At 34.9% G+C, this 25,897-nt stretch overlaps 1 protein-coding gene across 1 annotated transcript in view; it reads left to right on the top strand.

Annotated features, from left to right (window-relative positions):
- Usp14 (ubiquitin specific protease 14) overlaps positions 1-25,897 on the top strand; it is a 55,768-nt gene that overhangs the window by 9,551 nt on the left and 20,320 nt on the right. The window contains exons 4-7 of the mRNA XM_081755331.1: positions 2,305-2,419; positions 6,477-6,649; positions 15,606-15,697; positions 25,049-25,205. Coding sequence (XP_081611457.1) covers positions 2,305-2,419; positions 6,477-6,649; positions 15,606-15,697; positions 25,049-25,205 — 537 coding nt within the window. The remainder of the gene's footprint in view (positions 1-2,304; positions 2,420-6,476; positions 6,650-15,605; positions 15,698-25,048; positions 25,206-25,897) is intronic.

Below are 25,897 nucleotides of genomic sequence, written 5' to 3'. Positions count from 1 at the left end.
CGTGTGTCCCCGAATGGCGTAGTCGCTAACGGTCTCGCTAGTGGTGCGAGCGGTCCCGGGTTCGATTCCCGGTGGAGACACTCGGTCGAAAAAGTATAACAGCCTTTTTAGGCCAGCCATGTTGAGTGAGGTTTTTCCTGTGTTTTCCTCATTCACACCAGGCAAATGCCGGCATGGTCCCAAGCCGCTTCCTTCCTTCCCCAATCCTTTCTTCACTCCTCGAATAGCGTGTTCGCCGAGGGACGTCATCCCTCATATACGTAAGGGACTAAATGGCTATAGATGCCGAGAGGCCAGAAATCTAATTCCTAATCCTTCTAAGTTCCACGATTATGCCCTGTAGGCTAAGGGAGACGAATCAGAACTCAGAATATGCCGAAAACTTTTTATTTATTTATTTTGCGTGATCCTCACATATCTTCATCTATAGATATCTATCTATTCTTGACATTTCAATTTTAGCCACTCATCTGGTATTAACTGAAGAACTTGCTTCCAATAAATTCAAACGAATTGACTTTGTAAACTTCAAAATTCTTAGTGTTGAAAAATTTACACTAAACGTCGAAGTGAATGAAATCTGTAAGTTTTACGTTCCACGGTATGCCGGCTAGGCTAAAGGAGGCGGTGATGATGAAAAATGAATGAAATGGTGGAATGAAGAGAGTGGGAGGAAAGGGAAGAAGCCCGAGAAACCCTCCCACACGGTGTTTGTCCGTTATAAAATTCACTTGGCGCGAGTTGGGATCGAACTAGGACCCTATGCACCCCTATGAACGCTCTACCACTGAGCTACCGCGAGTAATCGTCGAGTTTTCGCTGTCAGTTGTGAGCATTACCAAGACTTAAATAAGGAAAGGTACTTCGTAGTGCTTGTTTAAGTGTTCACTCAGGAAAACTGATTCAATTAAAATCAAATTATTAAAAAACTGTGTACTCATGCGTTCATAGACATTATCTGCATGGTTACCAGGTACCGTGCAAATTTCATGTCCAAAATAATTGTCGCATATCTAGAACTGTCTTGTAAGAATATAATTTGAAAAAGATGTTGCACGACACTTTTAATACCGATGCTATGTGTATAATCGTGAAATGTATATTTATGGTAAATTTCATAGAAAAAGAATTATAAATACGAAAATTAGAATGAGTAAAACAAAATCGTGCTGAATGGAGAAGAAAGTTTTATTTTCATTTTATTGTTCTTATTTACTTCTCTTTTGACATGAAATTTGCCACATACATGTCTTTGCCGATTATACACATACTAACATTATAAGAAATACCGGGCGAATTCATTATCAAATTATATTCCTAGAACAACATATTTATAGACATGCGACAATAATTTTGAACATGAGTGTACCTGATAAACCCCTGACGAAGTAAAATAATTTAGTTGTTAATAGTACAAAAAAATCAGTAACATTATTTTTACTTCTCTGCTTTTGAGCATGCAAAACGTTCTGAATATACTTTTTTCTTTTATGACTAAACTCCCTAGCAGGAAGAACTTGAAGAACTTAAAGCGACCATGTGAACTTGGTTATACCAGTCTTATTTTTTGAGAACTTAGTGATAAAATTAATGCTAATCCCCTATTCTGTACGTACTCTCAATCTCTACATGATTTTGTGAGTGAAGAAGGGGAAGATTAGATAGGTAATAGAAGAGCAACGTATGTCAAAAGAAGTTGAAAAAGCTTTTTTTTCTCTCAGATTTCATGTTTGATGCTTGCCGACTTAAATTTTAGAACTTTTTGGTAGTATTAAAAAAAAATGCATTTTAGAAACCAAAGTTATCAAAAGAAGCTGATCTTGGAAACAGAAGCTATAAATATAGAAACTGCCATCTTGAGAAAATATTTTCCGTAAGGCAATGAAAATTTTTCTCAGTACTTTTTTTTTAAATATATAAAGAATATATAAAAAGTACACAGAAAGACAGTGGGTGGGTGTTGTGGTGGGTCCTTATATATATATATATATGTTAGCAAACAAAGATTTCCTAACCCTAGAAGCTAAAATATACACTAGAAATTCAAGAAATTCAGTATGGAAAATGTGGAGAAGTCAGGGAAAATGAAAAATCCCTAGTAACCCTGTAGTGTTTATTTATATTAGGAGTGTTGTGGTGTAATTTTTGTTTATTAAAAATGGATATTTGAACTTATATATTTCCTATAAAAATTTACCTTTTATACCTTGTGACTATCTGTAGCATAACGCTAGTTTTTTAATTTGGAACATTATTATTATTATTATTTTGGGATTGATTGTAACTTTGTTTCTTTCTCTTAAGCTTGATTTGCCGGCTGGTTTAGTAAATTTGGGAAATACGTGTTACATGAATGCTACGGTTCAGTGCCTCAGGACGGTTCCGGAACTCAGAGATGCACTAAGGAAATACGATGGAGGTAAGTGTTATATAATCCAGACATTTTCTTTTGTATATAAAGCTGAGCACTTAATCAGAACAAAGGCATGCAAAATAAATGGATAACTAGAAAATAGTGGGAGATAAAATCTTGGTCTTTCGCTAAAGCTTTCATCAAATAGGGAGGGAAAGATGCAGGAAATAAAATGGATCTTTAATTCAACTTCTTATGGTTATGGACGTACTGTAATCTCTAAAGGAGACGGGTGATTAACGAAAGTGAATAATTATGGAAGAATTTGTGAAATGAGGATGTGGGAGGAAACGGGAGAAGCTTTGGACACGATGATGTACTCCCATGCGCAAAAAAAAATTGCGCGTATACTGTAACTCAAGATTTTTCGCATTTATTCCATTTTCCTTACATTTATGGGTAAAATTCAGTTATTAGTATGTGGAGATAATAGAATGCAATCTATCTAAGGAGATATTTCCAAAATATATAATAAAAATATAAGCAAAAAACAAAATTATGCTCGATTTTGTGTATACTGGCAACGATGATTTCCAGGGATTTTTTCAGTAGCAGATCACAATTGCGGAGGGAATTCAGTAGGGGAATCGAGAAGTTGGATCAAGGAATGGATAGTGGATTAATATGTTGCATTTATTGGTTAAAACCTAGTGTGTAGATTGCCTGCCAAATATAAATTAGCTTCTGTAACTAAGATGTCGTACGAAAATATAGAATTAAACAGAAAAACTCTTATCTTAAGGTTCGAAGCGATACGCACCATGGTTATGAAGATTATTTCTTTAAAAAAAAAGAGCGAACACAACGTAGCCTCCGTGGTTAGGTGGATAGAGTGGCGGAGTCGTAGATATTTTATGATTTTGACACCACATCGAATCCCATCCCTTTTTTTTTTTTTTTTTTTTTTTTTTTTTTTTTTTTTACAAAACATTATAATTTTCATGTTAATAAGAACCGAAGCAATATAATAAGGACAACTTACTGATATTTTGCTGTAATGACGTATTTATCCAGGATTTAGAGAACTATTGTTAATAGCTATTGTTTTCTGTTCATGTTGTTGTATAATTTCTCTCATCCTGTTTTCTTGGGGAAAAAAACAATTTTGTCTCCAACGAAGTGTGAAGGATATATACGGACAGAAAAAGACATCTTAGTACCAAACGTGATTTATCGTGATGAAGTGGACTAGTTTGCCATTAATAAAAAGAAAAAAAATTGAAGTTGGCTTTTCTTTAGGTTTTAGCTAAAAAGAAAAAGATTTTTTTTCTTTATAAGACTATACTTTATGAGGCAAGGTGTGTGATCATACAAACAAATTTAGCTAGGGAGTGAAAGATAATTGTTTATGCAAACATTTTACAGGTTTAGGTGAGTGAAACACCAATACACCATGGTCTCGCTTATCCGACCATCCTTTGTTCCACATACCATATGATCCGATATATCATTGCAAATAGCACCAATCGGCAACAAGATCTGCAAGTTGTGGTCTTAATATATTTTTCATGCTGTCTAGTCTATCGCCTAGCGCGCCCGTCTACACCTTGACTCATACGTCTATCATTCAGTGCAGACACGTATCCAGGTTTTCTATTCGGAGGGGGCCCAACACGAATCCTCGTAAGCACGTAATTCTAATGTTTTAAATATCAATAATAATAATAATAATAATAATAATAATAATAATAATAATAATAATAATAATAATAATAATAGTAATAATGCAACAGTTCTGTACCTCTCTTAAACTTTTTCCTACTTTTCATTTATAAACCGGTTTATTTTGGAAACTGCATTATAGCACAAACAAAATGAAACATATTTTCGAGAGAAATGTAACTAAAGAAAACTGTCTGCTACGTATATCACATAACAAAAATAGCAAGAAGACATGGAGTGTATCGTTCTAATATATTAAAGTTAAAAACAGAACTGAAACGAAATGTTAATCCTATTTAAAACTGTTCTTTAACTGTTCTTTAGCATACGCGCCTTTGGCGTGGGAGACCCGGGTTCGAGCTCATGTGGTTCGGATTCCACGTTAATCACCAGGTCCACGTCTCATGTATCCTCGCTGCTGCAGGGGACGTTAAACTCAAAACCAACTGAACTCAAGCTCGATTTTAACTATTTATTATTAAAATCTTCCTGATTTTTAAATTCTAAAAATTTCGCGACACATCGGTTCAGAACTACTACACTAGAAACTCACATGGTCTAGATTCGAATCAGACACCTTTCGCACCAGAGGTGACCACTCCAGCTTGGAGCCATCGTGTTCCCGGGAAGAGGTAACTAAAGTCCTGTTCAGTTGAATTTGATGGAACCGGTGATTGCTTCGGTTGAACGAGAATTTGGTTAACCCGGAATAAAGATTTTATGATAGACAGTACTGTATATTTGATACATTTGCAGTGAGAAAAGACGTTGTTGGCAACATGTGATGCGTTCAAAATTGAGAATTTACTGAACTAAACCCGTAGAACTAAAACATTGAAGTTTAATTCAGCTTGTAAAAGAAAGTCGATACTTTCTTTTGTTTCAGAATAGATAAACGTTTATTTAGCGATTTGTGTAATAAGAATTCGGTTCAACGAAACTGTAAAAATGAAATATTTCAGTTGAACGTCTCACGAGTATACCTTTTAGGCTAAGCGAGATTATGATTAAGTAAATGATGATGAAAGAATTGGTGGAATGATAATATGGGAGGAAACAGGAGTAACCCCGAGAAAACCCACAGACACAATGTTGTCTATCACAAACTTACATGGCCGGGGTCGAACCAGGGACCCCACACATCAGGCGTAATCCAGGATGTCTACCAGTCAAAGAATTTGCAGGGTGATAAATTACAGGTAAATGAATTCGTTCGTTTGTAGAATATTGTATAAGCATATAAACAATGATGAAAACTTGCAGTTCACTCCAAGAAAAAAAGGATGACTGAGTCAGGGAAAATTATAATTTTGTCAGGGAATTTGATTATGTCTGCTTGGTAGACACCGCGGTAATCGCTCCACTACTGAGTCACCGTGCCACCTCGAAACGAGTCTGTAGTTTAGTTAAAGAACGAAAAGAACGTTTAGGTGGGGGCTGTTCATTGGAGTGTAGGAGTTTGGGTCTCTTGAACCAAAGATCCGCGTTTCATAGTCTCAGTGCATTAAAATAAAATAAAATAAATAGAAACAATTCGTACTTCAAACAAAGAGCACTAGTGAGTACATAATAATGCAAAACTATTCTTCATTTTTGTAATGGATACAGCGAGGGTCCGAAACTTTTAGTGAAACAAATCAGTAATAAGGAACTTGTCCAAGTACATGGAAACATTAGAGATAAAGAATATTGGATTGAAGAGTAATATTAGAACACAAAGTTTAGTACAGTGCTACCTTGACATAGTGTTATTTATCTTGTCCTTCAAGGAAGAAAGAAAGAAAGAAAGGAAAAAAAAAAAAAACAGAAAGAAGGTCTTGTAATAAAACACATTACTTGCTGTATTGACCCTTTATTGCACGAATTAATTTTGGTCGTGTTGAAAATTATCTTTCTCCTTTTCTTTTTTTATATTTTTATTTCTGGGGTGTCAAGTTACAGGATAGATGTCATGGTTGTATTACACTAGTGAAAACAGAGTTTAGTGTCAATATCAGCAGAAACCATGTGTATAACTTGAGTGTTGCGTCGTGATATTTGAAACAAGCTGCAAGTAAATATTACGTTGATTTTAATGAGCATGTTACTGCTTTGCGATTATTAAATATGGAATAATTCATTCAGTCTTTATTTATTTTATTTTATTTTTTTCTGGTATGTAGGAAAAAGATACCTGCATCACTTAAAGGAAAAAAAGAAAGAAAAAAAGCAATAGCTTTGTGAGATTGTCGGCTTCTGAATTAGGATAAATTAATTACAAAACATTATACACTGAATATAAGGCCACACCCATCTTTGTTTATCCTGTTTCAAATATCACGATGCACCACTCAGTTAAACGAACTTTTGACTTTTAATAGAAAATAGTGCGTTGAAATGCATTACTTCGATTTATTTTCAGGTGTAACAATGGCAGGAGCAGTTGTTCCATCTCAATCTATCACGGCAGCTCTGAGAGATTTGTATGAATCCATGGACAAGGGGACGACCATTCCACCTATTATTCTATTACAGGTCTTGCACATGGCATTTCCACGTTTTGCGGAAAAGAGCGACCATGGTTTTATGCAGCAGGTGATAATCCAAGAGTAGTTACACGTAAATACAGGCTGTTAGCTGTTGTAATGCAAAAAGAAACTTTCTTCTGGTCTTTTTCTTTTTCGCGTAGGATGTGTTCATGTGACGATAATACTGAATTTCTCATACGATGTCCGATAAAACGTCAAGTGCTTATAAAGTATAAACAGCTGAAGTTAGAAACATGAAACAAAATATGAGATAGGGAAATGTCGTAGGGTACATTAAACTGTTTTTCCCACAGGGATCTCTACCATGGGGCACTGGGGGGTCACTCGAAAGATGTATTATTTGATACAACATGAAAAGAAAACCTTTGTATTCTTAATTATTTTCGTGTGAAATGTCCTCTATTCAGATGTGAGCTTAATACAAGATAGTATAGGTGAAAGACTGCAAAATCAAAGCAGTCATCGTTACAAAATTTAGACAACATTACACACAGGTATTCAGTGTAGAAGTTGAATTTTGCAAAGTGAAATAATAATTCAATGCGTGGTATTAACTAAATAACTAACTCTATGGCCTATAGAATCCGGAGGTTCAACGCTGCTTTCACAAAAGCTCCCCATTGATTTCTGTCCTTAGCCAACTGGACCCAGTGTTTACTTGTTATTCCTATTTCTGCGAGATCCATCTTAGTATTGTCCTCCCATTTGCGCCTAAGTCTTCCTAATGGACGTTTTCCAATTGGATTTGCAATCAAAACTTTCAAAGCGTTCCTAATTTCTTCCATTCTGCCTACATAGCTGCCCACCTGAGCCTCCTAGACTTGATGACCCAACACTGTTCGGTAAACGGTGTAAGTTACGCAGTTTCTCGTTAGGAAGTTTCCTCCATTTTATACTCCTGTGCCTCTTGATGTGAAACATCCTTCTGTTCCCCATATAGACGTAGGCTGAAAGGTGTAACTAGCTTAGTTATTTTGTCCTGATCTACTGTTTGGACAACAAACTGTCTTTAAATTTTAAAACTTTATCGAGATTGCAAGTTCGGAAACACGACGGTGTGGCTCTCGGAAGAAGGTGAATATAATCGGATGTATACTGTACAATTAGATAAGTTGTAGCAGTATTAAAATGTTCAACGTGACCTGGAAATTATTGCAATTAATGATATGTCACTAATACATATTTTATTTCGAGAGTTGCAAACCATATTATGTCAGCTCTGCAATTATTAGCATTTACTCGCACATTGGGCATTTGACAAAACTTCATACATGCACAGTGAAATAACTACTTCCATTAATTGTTGCAGTAGTAACTCAATATACCATCAATATCTTAAAAGCATTTATAGTACATATCGAAGAATATACACGTGCATCTATGTTTGTAAGTCAAATTCCAGTTCCATTTTACTAACAAAATTGCAGGCTAGATGCTCTATTATGATCAATAAACTAAATATCATAAGATCACGTTATCTTCAGGACTCATTTTGTGCAATAAATATTATGAACTTACTTGGTTTAATGACATCAAAAGAAAAATACATCCGATCTGTTTTGTACAGCTAATGTCAAGTTTAGGATTCCGAGATAAATATATTTTACAGATTCATCATTTTCATGAAAATTCTTAAACCAAAATATTAAACAGGATTAATTTGAGAATAATTTGTCGTTATCTTTTTTTAACGACGACTACACAATGCACATCACGCTACATTTTGTTTCAATCTTGGTTACAAAACTTTCAAAGGTAATTTATATCTGCTAGAAAGTCCATTGTGCAGTATCCTAGGTGCAGATAAAGATAATCATATCCTATTACCAGAGACATTAATAAAAATGGAATATGAATTTCACTCCACATAATATAAGTTAATTAACAAATAATAAATGAAAATAAACAAGTACAGATTGAGATAATGTCGGCAAATAACAAATAATAAAATAAACATAAATCAGTCGACATTTGAAAGTTGAAATAAAAATGCACATTACAAAAATATTCTGAAACATTATGCTGTAAACGGATCGGTTGAAACGGTTCGTTACACTCTTGGGTCCGAATATTCGTCTCAGGACTTAGATTTCTGGGTTTTCAGCATTTATATTTAGATTTCTGGGCTTTCGGCATTTATAGCCATTTAGCCCGTCACGCATGAGGGTTGACGCCCCTCGGCGAGCATACTGTCCGGGGAAAGGGAAGGAAGGAAGCGGCCGGGGATCTGTAAGTTAGGTACCATCCCGACATTTCCTGGTGTGAATAAAGAAAAGCCAGGAAAACCTCGTTCAGGATGGCTGTCCTAAAAAGCTTTTTTTTTCTTTTTTTTTTCACTTTTTCGATCGAGTATCCCCACCGCAAATCGTGCCCGGGACCGCTCACACCGAAGGCGAGAGCGTTATCGACTACGTTACACGGGGCCACTCAGGATTTTATTCTCAAGTACTTTCAGTCTGCGTTCTTCCCTCAGAGTAAGAGACCATGTTTCACAACCATATAGCACAACAGACATGATTATAGTTCCATACAGCACAACAGGTATGATTATAGTTTTATATATTTTAAAATTCAAATCGCATGGTATTACGTACAGTAAGTGGAAAGTGTATGAATGCATATATTGAAGTGAAATATGAGTGAAGAAGAGGAAGATAATAGTATTCACATGGACGGCACGTAAATACCTGTACTAACCATTTACCTCATACATGAGACCATATGTACTCCGTTGAAATCGGAATATTTGCTCTAAATTAAGCATATTTTGTCCTTTCTCTCAGTTGCTCATTGTGTTTAAGGAAACAAATCATGAAGTTTGGAAGTAGCACTTTGACTTCGAAACATTACTTATAAAACTAACGAGAAATACACAAAGAAACGAATGTACTTATTAAAGTTCAAAAGTATCTTACTTTGCCCAAGTGTTAACTTCAATCACTGGATCTCCCCAGTCTTCGTGAACGGTGCCCTCATAGTAACAACTGTTATCAAGAAATGTTGGTTGTTTGATCATAATCTTTGTATTGTATGTATGTATCGGATACTACACCTTTCTATTTAAAACTATCGAGTGACCCACCAAGTGCCCTATATTAGGGGACAATATGGGAGAAACAACTCGCTCCATTCAGTGTACCTGATGACATTTCCCTATCTCACTTTTTGTTTAATCTTTTTATTTTCAGCCGTTTATAATTTATAAGCACTGAACGTTTTATCTGACTGCAATAATTCACGTTAAAATGGCGGCCATTTCAGAAACGATACCTCAAAACAAAAGGAAGTTTTTCCTAGAAAAGTTATTTCTTTCTTCATGATATTTTGAATGACACATTAAATAATATACCTTTTCATTTAAAATTTTTAACTGCACTCCCCCCTCCTCTTCCTCCAGCCTTCTCAATATGTAAATCTAGGGTTTTTAAAAGAAAATATGATTTATTTATTTATTTATTTATCTGATCTTATCTAGATTCCTCAAGTGGTAACCGAAGCTTGTAGTGCTAACCTCCAAACAACGGAACCGAATTATTCAATATAATGTGACCCAATGTTGTATCTGGAGCCCCCTCGTGGCTAAGCGGTTAGCGTACGCGCCTTTGGTGTGGGAGACCCGAGGTCGATTCCCGGCGGGAGCTCATGTGGTTCGGATTCTACGTCAATCAGTAGGTTTACGTCTCATATAGCCTCGCTGCTGAATGGGACCCTAAACTAAAATCAACTCAACTCAACGAATGTTGTGTCTGGTAATCTCACATAAAATCGTAGCTGAACAGGTCAAATTCCAACCCAAAGCTAAATCTGATTTAGCTGGCAACGTGGCTATTTCGGATCGGAAGTTACAAATATAGCCGTTATAAATATTATCACCTTTAAACCTTTATTGGGCAGTGTTGCTCTCAAGCAATATCGCACTCTATTGCGTTATCTCCACGAATTATAACTTCAGTGATCATTTGATTGGCATTATTGCTTTCATACAATATTCATATACATGATTCGTGCGTCGCTTCTTTAGATACTTCTAATCTTCGTCAACAGGGGACAGTCAAATTTAGTGTTGTAGATGCTTTATCTCCTACGTTCCGCGAAAGTTCTTTTTTATTTTTTTGTTTGTGGTTTCTTGCTCTGTAGGAAAATATTTCAACGAAACTGTTGGTAATTACTGAGAGTATTCTTATAATATTTTACCATAATAGGGTACTGATGCTCAGTAGCTACACATAAGACCTATTTTATGGCAATGTTGCTTTGAAATAAACACCCAGTATTTTGTAACCAGCGTACAAAAATACTTTAAAAATTACGAAATTATGATCAGGAAGACATGTTTCAACCATAAAAGCATACTAAATATTTTAATGCTAATGTTATCCATGCTTGCCAGTTAAAGGGTTAAACCTTGTTTCTTACCTTAGTAAATTTAATGCGAAGTCGGGATAAGCATTATTCGCCTCTGGGATAAGATTGTGTGGTGCAGCGCGTAAACACTACTATCATGGTTTCGGAAACGACTGGTGTACGCAAAATCATGAAACTCTTCTTATTTAGGACAAATTGTGAGATTAACAGAAGAAAAATATTGTATACTTTAATAGTATTACCAAATATACGAAGACTCGTTGAAATTTGAATTGGTGATTATCATAGCGTGAACACTATTTGCTGTGTCACACAGTGATTGACAAATATTGGTCCGTGGTTTAATTGGATATTTTTATTACCGTTCACTTCAACAAAAGTACCACCAATTATAACACCATAATACGTGCATTTATGAAACAATTCTGTTATCGTAGGATGCATAATATTTGGACGTTAAACTCAAATTTCCATTTCAGTTCCGTTGTTCAAACAATCTAGAATTATGTTTCTATACAGTATATACAGGGTGTTTCAAAACCACCGACAACGTTTGGGAGGTACTTCTTGACACCAAGATACGTTAAAAAGTATAGACCAACCTAGGGGCACAAATGTTTTGTTTTGATGTTATAGGCTGCCGAAAACATGAAAAATATGAACTTTAAAGGTCCATAACTTCAAAACTTTGGGGCGTACCGTAGTCGGATCAAGACTTCACTGAGGAACTAATATGTGCGCTATCCAAAAATACATGTTTCAGAATCCTAAGGGACTCACGCAACAATTTTTATAGAGGGAGCTTGCCTACGGGTATATAATTTGAAGTATTCACCAACTACCTCTATAAAAGTTGTTGCGGAAATATCGCAGAATTCTGAAACATGGATATTTAGGTAGGGCACATACTAGTTCCTAAGATAAGTCTTGACTCGACTATGGTAGGTCCCATAGTTTTGGAGCTATGGACCTTTAAAGTTCATTTTTACATGTTCTCGGCAGTCTGTAACTCCGAAAGGAAGCATTTGTGCACCCAGGTTCGTCTATACTTTTTGTGTTATCTTGGTGTTAGGAATCACCTCCCAAACGTTGTCGGTGTTGTTTTGAAATGTAACGTTAGTTTAATTTTCGTTACCTTCCTTGATTCAAATATACTTAGAGTACTTAATAAAGTCCACAATATTATAAATGAATTGCACCACAGTTATGCACTTTTAGATTATATATATATATTTTTTTCACATATACCTTATTTGTCACCTTAAAATAACATACATCCAAGTATAACAATATGATTCTTCGTTCTATATTTTACTACATTACCATAGCCACCAAATAAATAAATTGTCATAGTAACGACAAGAAAAATCTCAATATAATACAAAATATTTAAATTATTTCTTTATGTAATTTCTTCTTCTTCTTCTTCTTGATAGCTTGTTCCTTTTAAATAGCTCCTTTTGCCCGTAAATAGAAATGATACTTAAAAGTACATAAGAAATATACATTATCGTTGTATAATGGCTTCCGAACTACGGGACTCCTTTAAATTGATCACAATTAAAAGAAGAATCCTGGATCGTTAGACATTTCATATAAAAGTTGCTTTACTTTTTGAATAGCCTTCGTATATATAAAAATTACAATTCATAAAATATAATTTTCATTTTATCTCAATATCATTTTTATATTTATTCAATAATCAATTCTATTTTAATTCTATAAAATTACAGACGATAAGGAGATATTCAAAATGTGGTACGTTTGTTGGTTATTTTTAGGTCCTAATTAGATTCTTTAACTCAATGCCCTTTATACATATTAACAATAAAATTGGTATAAGCTGAAATATAACATAACCTATTTCATTTATTCGGGCATAGCTAGCATAAATTTGATTAAATGTAATTGCATAGACTTCAGAAGAAGTACGAATTACAAAGAAATTATAACTTAAATATATTCTAATAGATTCATATATAGATTGAAAATTATGCTGAATTATGCATTCCTCGTAATCAGTTCCGCAAATCGAGGTATGGATTTTCTAAACCAAATACATCCAATTCTGACAAATTAATATAACTGTATAGAATTCAAACAAAGTAGGAATTACAAACGAAATCATAATATTCAAAGCGGAAAAAAAAAAAAAAAAAAAAACTAATTGAATATATTTTGTCGGACGCCATAACTTTACCAAAAGATTCGATTAGGTTACATTGAATAGCACAATCTTGAGCACAGTCCTGTATGTTATTTACCTCATCAGATCTTCGGTTCCTATTTTGAAAATTTCTGCCAGCTATGTAATTACTACGAAATTTAGAAGTACGTGGAAAATTAGATCGATTGTTTACATTGTTCCTAAAATGGTACGATTATTATTTCTGTTTTTTCTAAAATTAGGTTCGGCCGTATTGCCATTACGAAAAAAATCTAACATTACCTCTCATATCTTCTCTAACATTGATATTTCGAACAGGAACATAGCTTGATTTTTGTTATTATTACGTTGCAGTCTAGTCTGACTTCCATAATTTTGAACTATCATTATTAAGTGATTAAAATTAATATATTGTGAAGAGATCAATATTTGCTGCAACCTAAACGGTAATAATATTCTTATTGATGCGATAATACGTGATTCCTTCTGATATGGATTGATTTGCTTTAAGTCATTATATGCAGAGATTAGAAAATCTGTAAGGCTTTTGTCTACTTTAGGATCAAAACGTCGATTTCTAATTTAAGCATCCCGGTCTGCTAACATAAAATCATTTTCGAAATTTGCCAGCAGCGCATTTTTAAAATCTGAATAACTACGCAGACTAACTCTTATCGCTTTATACCATACCGAACAAGGTGGTAACAATATATGTGGCAATGTTTTAAGGAAATTAGCCTTATCTATTAGATCACATTCTTCTTTTTTTTTTTTTTTTTTTTTTTTTTTTTTTTTTTTTTTTTTTTATATATATAAAGTACTCGCTGGGATGTCCTCAGTTCTACCGCTGACTTTAGTCAAGGATCTGATTTCACTAAATTTTACGCGATTACCTTTAGTACTAAAATACCTTGGATGTATTGGCTTTACGTGCGTATGATTCCTTCGTCGTGGTCTTGTTTCCTCATCTTCAGAGATGGTGTCGTCCCTTTCAGAATAACCTTCCCATGGATTGCTGTTTTCTCCACAAGCTCTTCATCCAGTTCCCCTAGGTTCCTCATACACCACGTTGATTGCAGGATCAGGATTACACTTTGCAGGACTGATTTTCTCTTTAATGGTCGGTACCTCTTTTTGCAATCTCCGAATTGATTTGTATGTTCGTTGACTTGCATTTCTACTCAACGGTACCTCTCATCACTGCAAAGCTATGGATAACTTGCTCGATCCTATTGTCGGTTATTTCCAGTTTGGTATTTATCTCTTGCGTTATTTGCTCCAATTTAGAATCCATCTGCTATCCTATTTGTAATTTCGCTTGTTCCAATCTAGAGTCCTTCTGTTGTCCTATTTGTTGAGTCACTTGTTCTAATGTGGAATCCATCTGCTGTGTCATGGAATCCATCAGTTGTGTCGTGGAATTCATCTGCTATCCGAGCTGTTGTAAAAGATCAACCACATTCGTTGAAGTTTCTATTGCTGGGATATTGACATCTCCAACTTCTATATTGGTACTCATTTTAGTTCTTCCATAAATCTTTCTTTTATTACGCAGTAAAAAGTACTCCATGTTGTTGAGATTATTTACTAAACTTCTGACTAATCTCAAGGTCCCACGGTTTCGGCACCATCTATAAAATATGTAACGTTAGTTTAATTTTCGTTACCTTCCTTGATTCAAATATATTTGGAGTACTTATAAAGTCCACGATATTATAAATGAATTGCACCACAGTTATGCACTTTTAGATTATACATACATATATATATATATATATATATATATATATATATATATATATATATATATATATATATATATTCACATATACCTTATTTGTCATATGGTTCTTTGTTCTATATTTTTCTCCATTACCATAGCCACCAAATAAATAAGTTCTCATAGCAACGACAAGAAAAATCTCAATATAATACAAAATATTTAAATTATTTCTTTATGTAATTTTTTCTTCTTCTTCTTCTTGATAGCTTGTGCCTTTTAAATAGCTCCTTTTGCCCGTAAATAAAAATGATACTTAAAAATACATAATAAATATACATTATCGTTGTTAAAAGACTCTGTATATATATATATATATACGAAAATATTTTTTTTTGTGTTGGGTAAAGTTTTGCATTATGGCGAATATTTTAACGTAACTGAAAGTAAGGATAATTAAGTGGATATTTGAGTGGATTGGATTTGGTAAGTGGTCTATTTGTATTTCACAAAGAACATCCCTCATTATCATTGTTACAACGAATTTTCTTGTTAAAGTCATGCAAAATAAACAGTAATAACCTAGGTACACGAATGTTCATTTCGTGGTTTATTATTATTATTATTATTATTATTATTATTATTATTATTATTATTATTATTATCGTTATTATTATTATTATTATTATTATTATTATTATTATTATTATTATTATTATTAATTTTTCTTTTTTCTTTTTTTTTCTGTAGGATGCTAATGAATGTTGGACGGAATTAGTAAGAATGCTTCAGCAGAAATTACCGTCGATAAAAATTGATGAAGAGCAAACTTCTAGGTTCAAGTAAGTATTGTAAAGAATACAATCTGTGCTCGGTATTGTAAAGAATACAACCATTGCTATCTAAAACCTATGCAATAAGTTAAGATTTTTTTAAAAGTAATATTTGCTTTCAGATTATACGAATGAGCTCCTGCATTTTATATTAAGTGTTTAATATGCTGCTTGGTAGAAAAGATTTAATATCGTTTTATTATTATTATTATTATTATTATTATTATTATTATTATTATTATTATTATTATTATTATTATTATTATTATTATTATTACAGTGGAGTCCCGCTAATTCGAACTAATTGGGATTGAATCCTGTTCGGGTTAGCCGGAATAACAGTAAAATTGCAGTTTGAAGCGGGGGAACGGGTTTATTATGTTATGATACATAGCGTATGGTATTTCAAAATATGTTTTCTGACTACAGTATATGTAGGACAGACTACAGTATATGCAACAGCGTACTGCTAAACCTGCCGATATAATGTTTATTAGACGATGGCGATACTACGTGTCGTCCAATAGACTCTCTTCACTGCCACAAAATGCAATAACTGAGTTCATGTCTTGTAACAAGCAATACTAGTACGGTACTATGGTAGATATTAGTACTGTACATTACTAGTATTGTACGTTGAGTTTTATATTACAGTATAGTACTTACTCTACTACATTAATTCAGTCTTGTTAAACTTATAAGTTTCAATATTGTACAGTACGGCGGCGGCGAATTGCCGTGCAGGGTAGAAAGACATTGCAAGCAATGAAGCTTTTCATATATGCGCGTCGGTCGCCGCAAATTTTCGCAGCGAGGAAAAACAGCCGCCTCTCCCTGCTAGAAAGCGGCGCGGCAGATTGCCGCCTATAGCCAAGCGAGACATTGCAAGTAATGGATCTCTTTACTTATAGGCGGCTATTTGCCGCTTGGGTGTTGGAGGAGGGAGCAAGTGTTACCAGGAAAGAGTAGAGAGTGGTTGCGATAATTTGTATGTGTGTGTGCTTTACGTATATATATGCGTGTATGTTTTTATGTTCTAGCCTAGGACACCTCGAGTGCTTTTAACCAAACTTGTTACATACAATATGTGGGAAAAAATGACATGTAAAAATAATCGAAAGCGACCGATACTACCGAAGTGTCGAATCCAAAGATCGTTGATAAACAAGAGTCCAAATCAATACAAATTATTTTTTTTTCTATGTAATAGAAGATTGGGATAAATGTGCGGGCAACGCTGGGCAAACGAGCTTCTAATTTTATAAATTTCTGGTACCCCAAAATTGAAATATGTACTATCAAATATTTCAACAATATTACATATTTTACAGTCTTTTGCTATATATTTATGTACTATGTTGCTATATATATATATATAGTTACATAAAAATTCGTAATCCGGATTTTAGTAATAATACAGTAATGTACCTTAGCAAAGCAAGAGAGAATTCATTATGTGACATTTTGTATATTTTATAACTATCTTAACACTTCTATGGTTGTAATTTCTTGAATAGTCCTTTGAATTCAGGGACTAGAGCAGTGCTTTAAAGAGACTTGAGTCAATAGTTGGAACGCTTAAAACAAACGAATAAACTTGAAATACTATAATAATAATAATAAAATAATACCAACAGACCAGCCTTGGGTTCAGAGGTTGAGTGTTGACTTGGGATTCTGGGTTAGATCTCAACCACCGACTATCCCGAAAGGACTTTATCCTGGTTTTCCCAGTCACAACAGGTAAATATCGGGATGGTATTTGAAATATCCAGAACCATGCCGCTATTTTGCTCAAGTCTATCAATTGTAAAAACAGTATAGAAAAATCTCTTTCAAGGTACCACTTCTCTAAATATATATATATATAAAATAAAAAATGAACCCATATGTTTCTCTTACTGTTTATTTATTTATTTTTTTTTAAATTTATTTATTTCTCTCTGTCTTAACAAGGCGAGTAGAAGACACTTTTTGCATTTGGCCATTGTTACCACCACAACACGATAAGAGTTACAAGGTTTTGTTTCTTCAGTTGCACAGCAACCCCGCTCGCATATTTTTCATTCGCGGCAAAAAGCCGCGTTAATATGAAAGGGTACACTTCTCACGCGGCAAACTGCTGCGAGCGGCGACGATAAATCGCCGCCTCAATGTGAAAGGCGTAAGATACGTACAAGGTGTGTCAAAAAAGTCATGACTTTATTATTATTATTATTATTATTATTATTATTATTATTATTATTATTATTATTATTATTATTATTATTATTATTATTATTATTATTATTATTATTGCTTTTAGCTCTCCTCTGTTTTGAGATCACGTCATGGCTGATACTTTCGAACTATGTTGGGCGATCAACATCTGCACAAAACTCGACAAAAACGATAAAGGGTCATCCACATGCGAAAAGATATCGCCGCTACCTGGCTGCTGTATCACGACAATTCGTCCAGCCACCCTACAGTCCCGTCCTCGCTCTAGCCGTCTTCATTATATTCCCCAAGATCAAGAAAGACCTCAAAGGGCACCATTTTGACAGGGTTGAAACTATCCAAGCGTCTGTGACAACAGCTTTAAAGGAGATTCTCGTTGAGTTCCCGGGTTAGAGGGGGATGGGGGGCTACCAGGTATGGGTGAGTTGGTGGAAAAAATGTGTAGATGCTTATGGACAACATTTATTAACCTTTTGTACAGATCTTGTTAATATTTTTTTTTTAAATCTATTTCAAGATTTTTTGGGACACATTCTGTATTTATGCATTACGGTACTGCTTATTTTTAATCATAGGTTATTTCTTCTTAGATTCTAATACCTAAACGATATTTCACAAAGTTTCATCTTTCCAATGCAAATTCATAAGTTAATAATTTCATTGAGATTAAGAACGCAGAAGTACTTCTAATTAAAATTGCATAACACAATAGAGCATATCGAAGATCTTACAAGAGTCACCTTAAGGATCTGTTAAATGAAATAGTTGCATATTATTACAATGACCCTCTGCCATCATTCTCAGTGCGATGTGGAAAAACTGATGTGAATTATAAGCTGAAGTATCTTCATTCTTGCAGAAACAAGATTAACTTGTAGAAAGGAAGAACTTCCTGAGCTGTAAACGTTTAATTCTTTGAAGCCTTAAATCAACGGAAAAATTAATCTCTAGTGCACTTAACACTAAAAATGAATAAACGTACATAGTTCCCAATGACACTTTTAGATAGACTGTTCACTAAAATCGAACACGTAGAACAAGTGTGCTGGTAACTATTTGTTTTCTTTCACTGAATTAATACCTCAGTTTTAGTATTAGCGTACACTAGTTTTTAATTACGTTCCATTGATAGGTAATTTTTTTTGGGGGGGGGGAAGCACGGTGGCTCAGTGGAGAACGCTTATCTTTGGTGCGTGAGGTCCCGGGTTCAATTCCCAGCCAAGTAAGTTTGTGGTGGACATCATAATGTCTATGGATTTTCTCGGGGTACTCCCGTTTCCTCCCATATTCTCATTCCACCGATTCTTCAGTCATCGTTCACTTGCCTTAATTATCCGTCTCCCTTAATCTAAAGAGCGTAATTGTGGGACGTTAAACTGGAAGATTTGATCTCATTTTAAAGAATTTAATATTACAACACTTTACGAAGTTAGTTTAACATTAATATATAATTATACATCAGTTCATCTCTATATAAGCATAATAGAGCCTTTGTATTGCAAGTGTGCCCTCGGAAAATATGTGAAACATACTTCGGCCCGATTGACAATTTAAGATTCAGTCGTTTGATCTTGGGGAGTGAAGATCATAGGCTACCTAGGATGGCTAACAAGACAGCACACAACAAAGCCCGTAAAATAATTCAGTGTGGCAACCTTGTCCGCATCCAACTACTGAAAGTTCTCGGTCAAAGCAACTTGTCCCTCCTCTTTCGAGGGAAGTACGGGAAAACACACATTGACAGCAGCGCCAGCAGGGCCATACTTGAAATAGAAAGGTATTTAGGGTCACACTTGAAATAGAAAGGTATCTAGGGGCACACTTGAAATAGAAAGGTATCTAGGGGCATACTTGAAATAGAAAGGTATCTAGGGCACACTTGAAATAGAAATAGCCCAGTCAATGAAGGTCGAAAAACATCAAAGTTCGGAAAAAATTTGGGTAAAGCTGATTTTCTCTCAAGTGATAGACCACTATGAGAGGAACATTTTCCCAAAAGTCCCCGCCCCTCCCCCTAGAGCTTCTCCCCCCACGCCCCCTCAAAGTTAAAAAATGGGCGTTTTAGAAAAAGGGCCATATCTTCAAAACTAATGGACATATTGGCATGCTTCTTTTTTTCTCGTAATCTGTGAAATATGCTCTACAATTTTGTATTCCTTAAAGTTTTTCATAAACCTAATGGTTTCTTGGCAATTTTAACCTAAAGAGTAAAAAAATGAAAAAATCGCCAGCGCCATTTTGTTTTTCCTCTTATATTTCCTTAGTGACTTGTGATATGGAAAAATGTTTCAAATAAATCTTAAAGAGCATAAAATTATCTTTCCAACGCTGTATATATTGTGGGGGTTACTCTTAAAATTAGCCATGTAGCGAGGTAAGTTTGAAGACGAGCGGGCTCAAATTTTCGCCTCAAATATCATGGAGGGATAAAATGCATAACACTAAGGAAATGTGTTAAAACAGAAGTGGAGGTGAAGCGAACTCCGTTGGGAACATTTAATCCTGAAACTATTCGTATTCTTTCGTATGCCAAAAAAGTCACCGTAGTGGGGTCTCAAATATTTTTGTGGAAGATTTTAATGACTTGAAAGTTACCAGAGAAATTGAATGTCGAACGGTACACCCCATATTTCCAATGAATGTTTTGTGGATTGCAGGCGCAGATAATGCAGCCTGGGTGGAATGGATTCATGACCTCCGTAATGAGTAGAAGAGAAGATTGAGGATACATATATATTAGGAATTCCCTTTATAAACATGGATCCTAGCAATCCATCAACAATTTTCTCTGCTCTCAGTTATGCTGCAGAACAATGTCAGAAGCAATGCCGTGCCTGTATTGTTACGTTCGATCAACCATTGTTTTTAAGGCGGCTGAAATTGTAGAGTCAGCAAATCCCAACAGTGAAGTGTCAAAAATTATTCTGAGGCTAGGAGTATTCCATCTATTAATGTCTTTTATGGGTGCTATTGGAAAGATAATGGATGGGAGTGGTTTGGAAGACCTATGGGCTACAGTTTTCGGTAAACTGTGAACCACATTTGAATGGTCACGCATACGCAAGAGCCGTCCGAGCATATAGCCTTACTGCTTGTGCGATTGTTAAAGTGATGAAGAGCAGTTTTCCTGAAATAAATGTCTCTCTTGCATATTTGGAAAATATTTCTAAAGATCTTCTTGAAAAGAGTTTTAATGAACAAGATGTTCTAGAAGAACCAGCTGTTAAAGAAGCTTTGAGCAAATTTAACGATTTCTTGCAGGAAATTAGAACTTTAAGCAGAACAATTAAGCTGTGGGTTAATCTCCTTAGATGCATTGACCTTATAATGCTGTTTATCTTTGCAGAAAGATCAGGAAACTGGGATTTACATCTGAATACAACAATTCAAATGCTCCCATATTTTCATGCTGCCGGACATCTCCCCTATGCTAAATCCGCCCACTTGTATGCACAAGAGATGTGCAAACTTAAATCAAAACTCACAAATCAAGAACTAGTTCTTTTTAAGGAGAAAGGATTCTTCACTATTAGGCGGAAAGGCAAGTGCTGGTCAGGAACGTGGTCTGATATGTGCATAGAACAAGATTTGATGAGACCCATGAAATCTGTTGGAGGACTGACACATGGCCGTGGCATTACTGACAATACTCTTTCAAAATGGGTACTTGGAACACCATTCTTTCTCAAAATCCATGAGGCTGTAGAAGATTTTTTCGGAACAGCAATGCTGTTTAGCGAACAGCACGTGTAACTACTAGAATCCAGAAAGAAGAAAGACTTGCCAGACTTACAGAAGTTTACAGCTTGGTTACAAGAACACAATCCTTTTAAAAAGTTGTCTGGTGAATTGGTCTCTTTGGCCACTGGGTTTGTTTGTGATGATTCAATAAACTGTGATCAAGCATACGATGTCGGTTTTTCTACCATGAACAAAATTAAAGGTAAAAATTTCCAAGAACTCAAACTGCACAGAAAAGGTGAAGACACAGGCAGCACAGAAGTCAGCAAGAGTAAGATCAAAAGAGATCAATATCAATTCTCAACAGCTTTTTAATCGGATATTATGTGCCTGTGATAGCGCCAGCAAATTAAAGACATATTTCGAATATGAATTGGCAGTACGCCCAGCAGCTCTGTTTGACGAAGTTTCTCTTCGAAAAGGTACAAAATCATCCTTGATGAAAGTTTTTGAAGAAGGAATCATCGAAGAACTAGATGTAAAGAATGCAACATATATTGTAGACGGAGGGTTTCTTCTTCACCATCTGCCATGGCCATAAAATTGTATCTTTGGAGCTGTCTTAGAGAACTATTGTACACATGTTCTTAATAAATATGGTCAAAAATCTATCGCTGTTTTTGATGGTTACCCTAGTGAGCCTACCACGAAAAATGAAGAATAAAACAGGAGAGCGGCGAAAAAATCTTCACAAGACATAATTTTTTGTCAAAACAGTCTTGCCACGGGAAAAGACAAGTTCTTACGTAATAGAAACAATAAGAAGAGATTATCGTTGGCTCTGGGGTCTGAACTCGTGAAACGGGGATTGACTGTAATTACAGCAGACGAAGACGCAGATGTTGACATTGTAATGACGGCCATTCAACAGTTGAAAACTGCTTCAAAAGTTATTGTTGTAGGATCTGATACTGACCGGGTAGTCTTACTTACTGCTTTGTGTCCTGAGAAAGAAAGTGCTTCTGTTTACTTCTGTACAGAGAAAGGTGGCGCGACTCCGAACACACGGTACTTCAGGATCGAAACATTGATTGAAAAGTTTGGAGATTGCCGGCAACTATTTTTGTTCTGTCATGCGTTTACAGGATGTGACACGACATCGTGTTTTTATGGTATGGGCAAATTAAAAGTAATAGATATGCTCAAATCACCGGAATTTCAAAACTGGGCCAGAGTGTTTTTGGATATTTCAAAATCTAAAGGAGAAATATTATCTACAGGTGAAAAATTAGTTTTGGCTTTGTATGATTTGGGAAAATACTCAAATTTGAATGAAGCCCGATACCACAGATTTTTGTCTTTCACAAAGAAAAGTTCACTAAGATCTAACTTCGACCTGGCTAAACTACCTCCAACTTCTGAAGCGTGTAATGAACATTCGCTCAGAGTAGTTTTGCAAGTACAGAAATGGTTAGGAAATAAACTTCCTGACGCAGAATGGGGTTGGAGGATAAAATTAATTAAAGAAAACGGACGCTCCAAAAAGACATTGAAAAATATTCCCACATCCAAGCCATTTGCACCAGACGAGCTTCTGTACATAATATCATGTTCGTGTAAGCAAGGATGTAGGCAATACTGTAAATGTAAAATAACTAAAATAGATTGCTCTGCCATGTGAGCACTGTATGGTCTGTCTTGCCTAAATTCACATTTCTATTCCGAGGAAGAACTTGTAGAATCATCATCCGAAAATTAAATAGTATAGTGTATAGCTACGGAAGATTAAGTTGAAAATACTATAGTAAGCATAGGGGACATGTTCAAAATTAAGATGTAAACATAATAAAAAATGTTATAGATATAATTTCATACGCTAATTGACTGAGGAGATCCAAGGCAAAAAATAGGGAAAGGAAGAGCAAACAAAATATTTCAAATTTTTATAGTTTATTTGTTTATCTAGAAATTATTAGATTTATAAAAAAATTGAAAATAAAATAAAATAATTTTATCACTTTTTAAGAATAAAACAGAATGTGAAAATTATCAGTGTGTTGAATAGTTTTGGAAATAATATCTTTTATCAGAAACGCTTATTTTTAAATTTGGAATGGTAATGGGGATAGAGTAAGGGTTAAAGCTTCACAGGGGAGGCAGGACTAAACAAAAATGCTTTTCTAACAATGCAGTGGTTTATTATTTGAAAAAAAAAAAAAAAGCTTTGTTATTATTATCTTTTTTTCTTTCGAAATGAAACATAGTGACTTGATATTTGAGGCGAAATTTTGAGCCCGCTCGTCTTCAAACTTACCTCGCTACATGGCCAATTTTAAGAGTAACCCCCACAATATATACACCGTTGGAAAGATAATTTTATGCTCTTTAAGATTTATTTGAAACATTTTTCCATATCACAAGTCACTAAGGAAATATAAGAGGAAAAACAAAATGGCGCTGGCGATTTTTTTCATTTTTTACTCTTTAGGTTAAAGTTGCCAAGAAACCATTAGGTTTATGAAAAACTTTAAGGAATACAAAATTGTAGAGCATATTTCACAGATTACGAGAAAAAAAGAAGCATGCAAATATGTCCATTAGTTTTGAAGATATGGCCCTTTTTCTAAAACGCACATTTTTTAACTTTGAGGGGGCGTGGGGGGAGAAGCTCCAGGGGGAGGGGCGGGGACTTTTGGGAAAATGTTCCTCTCATAGTGGTCTATCACTTGAGAGAAAATCAGCTTTACCCAAATTTTTTCCTTGCAAAAACCTTTATTGACTGGGCTAAAAGCTATCTAGGGGCACACTTGAAATAGAAAGGTATCTAGGGGCACACTTGAAATAGAAATGTATCCAGGGGCGCACTTGAAATAGAAAGGTATCCAGGGGCACATTTGAAATAGAAAGATATCTAGGGGCACACTTGAAATAGAAAGGTATCTAGGGTACACTTGAAATAGAAAGGTATCTAGGACACACTTGAAATAGAAAGGTATCTAGGGCACACTTGAAATATAAAGGTATCTAGGACACACTTGAAATAGAAAGGTATCTAGGGGCACACTTGAAATAGAAAGGTATCTAGGGGCACACTTGAAATAGAAAGGTATCTAGGGGCACACTTGAAATAGGTATCTAGGGGCACACTTGAAGTGGAAAGGTATCTAGGGGCACACTTGAAATACAAAGGTATCTAGGGCACACTTGAAATAGAAAGGTATCTAGGGCACACTTGAAATAGAAAGGTATCTAGGGGCACACTTGAAATAGAAAGGTATCTAGGGGTCACACTTGAAATAGAAAGGTATCTAGGGCACACTTGAAATAGAAAGGTATCTAGGGCACACTTGAAATAGAAAGGTATCTAGGGGCATACTTGAAATAGAAAGGCTCTATTATTAAGTACGTTCTGTAATGACAATGGTACTTATTTCTGCATTATTTTTGTTTACTTTGCAGTTCTTTCATTGACCAATATTTTGGCGGAACTTTTAATGTTGAATTAAAATGCACGGAAGCAGAAGATGAAGCGCCTACTTATAGCACAGAAAACTTTTTGCAGCTTAGTTGTTTTATATCACAAGATGTTAGGTACATGCAATCAGGATTAAGATCTGTAAGTAACAGTTCTTATGTCGTTTTGAAATTGTGTTGAATTTGTCTTGCCTTAGCGGCATATTGAGCCATTAAATAAAAGTAACATATCAATTTTAACTTCGAAGGTATGCAATCAGTTAATATCAACCATCGAGTATTATATTAGAAGACCAGGGACGTGATGGTAAAACACTTGAATATACAGTAGACTCTTGATTATTCGGCCTAATTCCAAAACAGAAAGAAAGTTTACGTTTTTTTAACTCTATTTGTAACGCCTTCATAAAAACGGATTTTGTCAGGGAAGAGCAGTCCTGTATCAATGATATTTTCAAAAAACTAATAATTCTTTATGCTTACCTTTCCACGTTTGCATAATTATTTATCAACGAATAGTAAAACAATTCTAAATCATTTATTTGAGAGTTAAGCCTACTATCTGCGTTTTACGTTAGTGTTTTGTTTCTTTTTAAATTGTATTGTAAGATTTGGTAAACTGACGGTACACGGATTTTCCCCCTCACCTTTTATATATATATCCTTTTTAGGATCTTGGGTTTTTGGGGTATTTTTTAGACTTTCCGTCAAGCAGCTACTGCATCGTCGCTATTTATCCTAGGATCATGGTTCATACCTCATTCTCTTCAGAATGGAGCTGGCTTTCAAATGCGTGCATACCACTTATATGCCCATACCATATACCAGGAGAGG

This window comes from Thermobia domestica, chromosome 1, assembly GCF_964235325.1.
Source record: "Thermobia domestica chromosome 1, izTheDome1.hap1.1, whole genome shotgun sequence".
Classification (NCBI taxonomy): domain Eukaryota; kingdom Metazoa; phylum Arthropoda; class Insecta; order Zygentoma; family Lepismatidae; genus Thermobia; species Thermobia domestica.
This window is presented reverse-complemented; position numbering and strand designations above follow the sequence as displayed.